This window comes from Dipodomys ordii, unplaced genomic scaffold (assembly GCF_000151885.1).
Source record: "Dipodomys ordii isolate 6190 unplaced genomic scaffold, Dord_2.0 Scaffold18, whole genome shotgun sequence".
Classification (NCBI taxonomy): Eukaryota; Metazoa; Chordata; class Mammalia; order Rodentia; family Heteromyidae; genus Dipodomys; species Dipodomys ordii.
This window is the reverse complement of record NW_012267234.1, coordinates 18,924,690-18,930,721: the sequence shown is the minus strand read 5'-3', so window position 1 is coordinate 18,930,721 and position 6,032 is coordinate 18,924,690. Positions and strand designations below refer to the sequence as shown.

Here is a 6,032-nt window from a genome sequence, read left to right as displayed (position 1 = left end):
CATCACTCCAACCAACTGGGGCCATTCACGGGGAGTGAAAATCCCAACAGTGGCTCATGGGAACCGGCCCCATCCTGTAATGACCCCTCTACTTTTAGTATTTATGTAATGTCATGTACAAATGCAGACACAAGATTCACCCAAAAGACCAATGGAACACTTGGAGAAACCTAGAGTTCTCGCTAGTGAAAGAGCAGTCAGGAAGGCTTCCGCGTAAACGTCATTTATTAGCATCGGGACCGTGGCACTGGCTCCACGGAGGTGCTGGGCTGCTGGGGGTGCAGCCGCTGGGCGGCGGCCTCACTTCTTCCAGTCGTTCTTCTCGTAGTCCCACTTGGAGGCGAAGCCCTGGATGGGACTGACCTTCATGTCCAGCATCCTCTTGGTCTGCATGGCCACCCAGTCTTCATCAAAGGTGTGCGGGACAGGGCCATACACTGCGAGGCAGAACAACTTGGCTCTCTGAGCCCACACCTAGCAGTCCCCACCCCCTCCGCTATCACCACCAGGCCAGCAAAGCCACCTCATTCTCCGCCTGCTGAGGCTGTCCCCTCTGCAGGCCACAGGCAGACGACAGCGGGGCCACTCAGGTGAAGACTTGGGACTGTTACTAGGCCACAATTCCTCCCCCCCCCACACACACACACTCGCTCCATAAATGTAGGAATGTGAAACTACCTGCTCTGCCTGACAAAAAGCACTTGGGAGAATCAACATTAGCAAGAAGACACCTTGACAGTGTCCAAAACACCAGAGGGCCCAGCACTTGGCTCCAGGGGGCTGAGGTGTGGCCCTCAGCTGAGAGGGCGTGCACTAAATGAGCCCCCCTCCTAGCCAGGGCCTTGACTGGATCACCTGATAACTCACTGGTGTGTGTGTAAAAAGCCAGTAAATACTATCATTAAAGGATGGCTCACATTCATAAACTCATCTCCAGGGACAGATCAGGAATGGAGACCCTGGTCCCTGGCTCCGAGCCAGCGCGAAAGCCCCCACGGTGACTTTGGGCACTTGAGGATGACGCTGCCCCACACCACTCCTCCTTCCCATCCACTCACCAAAGCGCTTTTCCCAGATCAGAACAATCGCCGTGAAGCCAACGAAGAACAGGGCCATGCCCAGAACCGTCTTCCACTCATTGGTGCCTCGGTTCATCTCGGCAAAGCTCTCGTTAAAGCGAATGCGGTACACTGGATAGGAAGAGCAGCACTTGTAGCGTGAAGGTGGTGGGCACAGCACCCTTCAGCACTGTCCCCCACCCCTCCCCAAGCAACAGAGCTGACGGGGCAGCATGGAGCTGGAGGCCACAGCACCAGCCAGGACACACGCACACCTTCACACCCAAGCACCATTTAAGTGCTCTCCTTGCATAGCCATCAGCAGACCTGCGCTGACCTTGCAGAGACTGACGGCATGCCAAGCACCACATGTGCCCAGGGGAAGCATCTGCAGCCCAGAAGCTGGGCGCCCAGTTGCCGGCAGCACTGAACAATTAGAGTGGGAATGAGCAGCCTCCCACACACATCCCCATATTGCCAGGTTCAGGGCCCTTATACTCACACTCGACTTTCTCATCCTTGCTCAGATCAGTCCAGGCTGCCTTCTCCTTCTCCTTCAGAGCCTTCTGGCTGGCAGACAGCTGCCTGACATGGGCTACATCAGGCAAGGGGTAATCTCGGCGATCGACATAGCTGGGGAGAGCATAGTCCTCACTCTTCACAACACTCCCTGCAAACACAGCAGACAGCGTTGGGCTCCACAGAGGGAGAGATGGAGACCTATGGCATGTGGTGACGTGACTCAGTGCTAGAGGAAAGCACTGACTCAGCAATACAAACCTGCAGGGGGTTCTGCTAATGAGCCCTGGGCCACAGAACTGGCACAGCCCTTCCTCCGTCAGGTTACAGGGGCTGTCAGGGTTCCCTGCCTCACTGCACAGGACTCAAACTAGCAAGAGCAAGACTATGCAACTCAGGAGAAACCAGCAATCCAAGGTTGGAAACAGACATGAGTGAGAGTGTGGCGGCGGCTGCCGGGGATGAGCACAGCCTGGGCCCCACAGAGGACCAACTCAGAAGCTGCCAGCCTCACAGGTGGAAGATGCCAAGCCATCTGTTGTTTTTTCTTTTGCCAGTCATGGGGCCTGAACTCTGGGCCTGGGCGCTGTCCCTCAGCTGCTGAGGAATCAAACCCAGAGCCTCATGCATGCAAGACAAGCACTCTACCACTGACCCACCTACCCAGTCCCCATCTGCTCATTTCTGCAGCTGGTACTCACCAAGCACCTTCTGTTAGCTAGCATGGTTTGGGAACCGGATGAACCACACATTCCCCCAACGGTGCTGGGGTGTACTAAAAACACACAGGTGACATGGCAATGCATCAGCGGCAGGAGGCAGGCCACACGGATGCAGGAGCCCTTGCCAAGTCACAGAACAAGGCCAGTTTTGCTTCTATCTTTTAAAGAATGCAAGATGGGCACCAATGCCTCATGCCTATCTATAATCTTAGTCCTCAGGAGGCTGAGACCTGAGGATCACCTGGACAAGGAAGTCCAGAGAGATTCTTATTTACAATTAGCCACCAAAGAGCTGGAAGCTGAGCTGTGGCTCAAGTGGTAAGAGTGCCACCCTTGAGCTGACAAGGCTAAGGGATAGTGCCCAAGCCCTAAATTCAAGCCCCCGGACCCACACCAAAAAAAAAATGTCAATCAGGTCAAGTGTGGTAGGGCGTAGGGGTGCACAGGACAATCTCACCCAAGCAAGAAGCACAGGTAGGAGGACAGAGAGGCTCACCCCAAGCAAAACCCTAGACCCTGTCTAAATATTAAAGCAAAAAACTGGGGCGGTAGCTCAAGTGGTAAGGTTCTTGGCTAAGCACAAGATCCTGAGTTCATACTCTTAATGCCAAAAAAGTTTTACCTTCTTTTTACTTTTTGGCCAGTTCTAAGGCTTGAACACAGGGCCTGGGTGCTGTTTCTGAGTTTTTGTGCTCATCGCTAGCACTCTTACCACTTGAGCCACTGCTCCACTTCTGGCCCAGATTTTCTTTTAAGTAAATCGTACACAATACAGGTTGTAGATAGGAAGCTCTTTATTCAAGGGCACCTAGCAAAGTAAACCCTGAATGGTGACTAGGTGGGAAGAGGTGAGAATGGAGTCAAGATTTCCCTTTCTGCTTCTGTTGTTCTACTGCCAGAACATGAGCATGTACCTGAGCACTACACAAAGAGGCCCTGAGCTCAGGCAACAAGAAAAGCAATTCTCTGGGCTGGGAAGGTGGCTCCGTGGTAGAGCGCTTGCCTTGCATGCCTGAGGCCCTGGGTTCGATTCCTCAGCACCACATAAGCAAAAAAAAAGAAAAAAAGCCGGAAGTGGCGCTGTGGCTCAAGTGGTAGAGCGCTAGCCTTGAGCTGAAGAGCTGAGGGACAGCGCCCAGGCCCAGAGTTCAGGTCCCACGACTGGACCCAAAAAAAAAAAAAAAAGCAATTCTCATTTTATTTAGGGTTTTCCCATCATAAAACCCAACAGATGCCCCCAATCCTGTCCTTCCTATATCTGGGCAGTCCCCAATTGGTCTGGAGGAACGGAGCCCTGCAGAATGCTCCACCCCCATCAGCTTAGGCACAAGGATCGCAATCTCCCAAATTAAATCAAGGATCAACACCTGCAGCCTTAACAGTAGTCTATAAGCTCCACGTGTGTACCTTAGCCATGCCTATAACTAGTGAGCCTCTTTCACTGCAGAAAGACTTGAAGTGAAATGGCAGCATTCCTGTCTGTCTCTGCCTGTCTGATCCTCTCTATATGTGCACCCACAGGTATATACATACAAACTCATATGCACAAATATAAATTCCCCCCAGCAATAAGGTTTGAATTAACACCCCCCCCCCAGCACCCAGCACTAAGGTTTGAACTTACAGCTTCATGTTTGCTAGGCAGGCAATCTACTGCTTTAGTCACACCCCAGCCTGGTGCATGCCTGTAGTCACAGTACTTGGGAGGCGAAGGACCAAGTTAGAAGACTGGCCTGTTAAGCCGGGCACTGGTAGCTCACATCTGTAATCCTAGCTACCCAGGCGGCTGAGATCTGAGGATGGAGGTTCAAAGACAGCCCAGGCAGAAAAGTCCATGAAATTCTCATCTCCAATAAACACCAGAAAACCAGAAGTGGCGCTGTAGCTCAAGTGGTAGAGTGCTCGCCTTGAGCTGAAGGACTGAGGGACAGCACTCAGGCCCAGAGTTCAAGCCCCATGACCACCAAAAAAAAGACTGGCCTGCTACTACATAGTACAGATCAGCCTGGGCTACATAACAAGACCCTGACTCAAAAAAAAAAAAAAAAAAAAAACCTAGGCTAGCCAGATACGAAGGATCACACCCATAACCTAGCTACACAGGAGGCTGAGACCTACAGGATCACAGTTCAAAAGCAGTTCAAGGCCAGGCAGAAAGTCCTTGGGACTACATCTCCAACAAAATGCCAGATTGGAAGTAGGTCTCAAGTGCTAGAGCACCTGCTATAACCAAGAAAGCTCAGCTCTTGAGGACTGGAGTTCAAGCCCCATACCCACAAAAAAAGAATGTTATTTGTCTTCAACCAGGATGGGTTTCTGCCCGGCCTCTAACAGTGGGACCCCCTGAGCTCCCTGTTCACTCCAGTGTGTCACCATGAATGTCTTGTGACAGGGGTGCCACCAATGGTGTGCCACTCTGCTTGGCACTACGCTGAGAACAGGCTCGAGGGCTACTTTTACGTCCTACTACACAAGTCGTTGCTCTCCAGTCTGCGTTCACTGCTCCTTCTTCGCTAGTGAAATGGTTCCTCCAGAAGCTGGCCCTGAACCCTGGAGCCACTGCTCACTCAATTCCACCTTCTTCTTCCTGTTGACCGTCCCTGCACTGCATACATCCCATGGAGGAACCCGCATCTCACGGTCTCCATGCTCTGCCTGTGTCTGGTACAAAGAACATGCTCAGCAAATACAGAACTTTACGGATTATATGCCAGACACCGAACTAACACATATACATCAGATGAGGCGACAGCCCTAAACCTGAGCAGCTAGTCTACAAGAGAAATGGCATTCAAAGCCAGCTTAGGCCAAAGTCCAAGCCCTGGCTTCCACTGCCTCAATTAGGATAACTGAGCCAAGCTGGGAGTCCTGTGGCGGGAGGGGGTCTCACCAGTCAAGCAACACAGGGACTCTTGAGAGGGACTTGGACTTGGAAAAAAGAAGGGAGAAATAACAGTGCAATCTAAGACCCCAATCAGTGTTCCATACAATTTATCCTCACCCCATTCTATAACTATAGCCTGCAAAAACTGTTTCTGTTAGGGTATAAGCTCTAGTTCCGCCCGACTCCATTTTGTACAGCTGGAGGTTTGCTCTCTCCCTCAGTAAATTAACCTTCTTCTCTTGAACCTTCTTCCCTTGAACCTCGGCAACCCTTACAGTTTCCTAAAAACTCCTTTCTCTGGCAGTTCAAGATGTCAGGATTGTTTAAAACCCCTACACAGGGAAGAAGAAGAAGAAAAAGCTACCTGGGCCTACCTAACACCACGGTCACTTACCATGTGCTCGTACACACACTGAGGTGGAAATGGCTCGCTTGCCAATGAGGCTGAGTGCCCTGGTGGCCAACATTCTGAAAGGCAAAAATGTAGAGACATGAGGGCAAACTCTCCTAGAAGAGTCTTCTCTTCGCCCAGAGGGGTTTGTAAGTAAGCTGCAATTCGTGGGTTTGCCTCTTGTAACCGACCTGCATTCACAGAGTAGCCTCGGCTGGGGTTTTCCTCAGCCCGGCGAAGCGACGCCCGGGCGGGAGGGTTCCGGGGACCGAGCGGGCCCCTCCCGGTCAGCCGTGTGCCTCACTGCGGAATCGGAGCAGCGCGGAAGGGCGAGGGGCGCGACCGCGGCCGGGCTCGCTTCCGATCCCGCGGGTGACGGGCGACCCCTTCCCCTGGGCCTCCGGGCTCAGGCCCGTCTCCCACGCGCCCCTTTTAGGTCGCCCCTTCCAGGCGACGGG

The 6,032-nt window shown here is 52.6% G+C and overlaps 1 protein-coding gene across 2 annotated transcripts; it reads right to left on the bottom strand.

Annotated features, from left to right (window-relative positions):
• Positions 1–207: 207 nt before the first annotated feature.
• LOC105983117 lies at positions 208–5,652 on the bottom strand. Of its 2 annotated transcripts, none has more exons than XM_013012890.1 (4): positions 5,578–5,652; positions 1,561–1,728; positions 1,059–1,190; positions 208–437 (listed from the first exon to the last, which is right to left on the bottom strand). In XM_013012890.1, the coding sequence occupies exons 1-4, from the start codon at positions 5,648–5,650 to the stop codon at positions 301–303; spliced, it is 510 nt and encodes a 169-aa protein (XP_012868344.1). In that variant the 5' UTR covers positions 5,651–5,652; the 3' UTR covers positions 208–300. The 2 variants fall into 2 exon arrangements, with proteins under 2 accessions (XP_012868344.1, XP_012868345.1); XM_013012891.1 differs by lacking the exon at positions 208–437 and adding an exon at positions 905–994 and having other exon boundaries at positions 1,030–1,190.
• Between the last annotated feature and the right edge of the window lie 380 nt (positions 5,653–6,032).

What these genes read in the sequence shown, in the direction of transcription:
- LOC105983117 (XM_013012890.1), bottom strand. Translation starts at nt 5,650, where the DNA reads ATGTTGGCCACCAGGGCACTCAGCCTCATTGGCAAGCGAGCCATTTCC. An exon ending in CAAGGATGAGAAAGTCGAGT is followed by an intron (nt 1,191 to 1,560) that starts GTGAGTATAAGG and finishes CTTCCTATCCAG; the next exon opens with TGTACCGCATTCGCTTTAAC. An exon ending in GATCTGGGAAAAGCGCTTTG is followed by an intron (nt 438 to 1,058) that starts GTGAGTGGATGG and finishes TCTGCCTCGCAG; the next exon opens with TGTATGGCCCTGTCCCGCAC.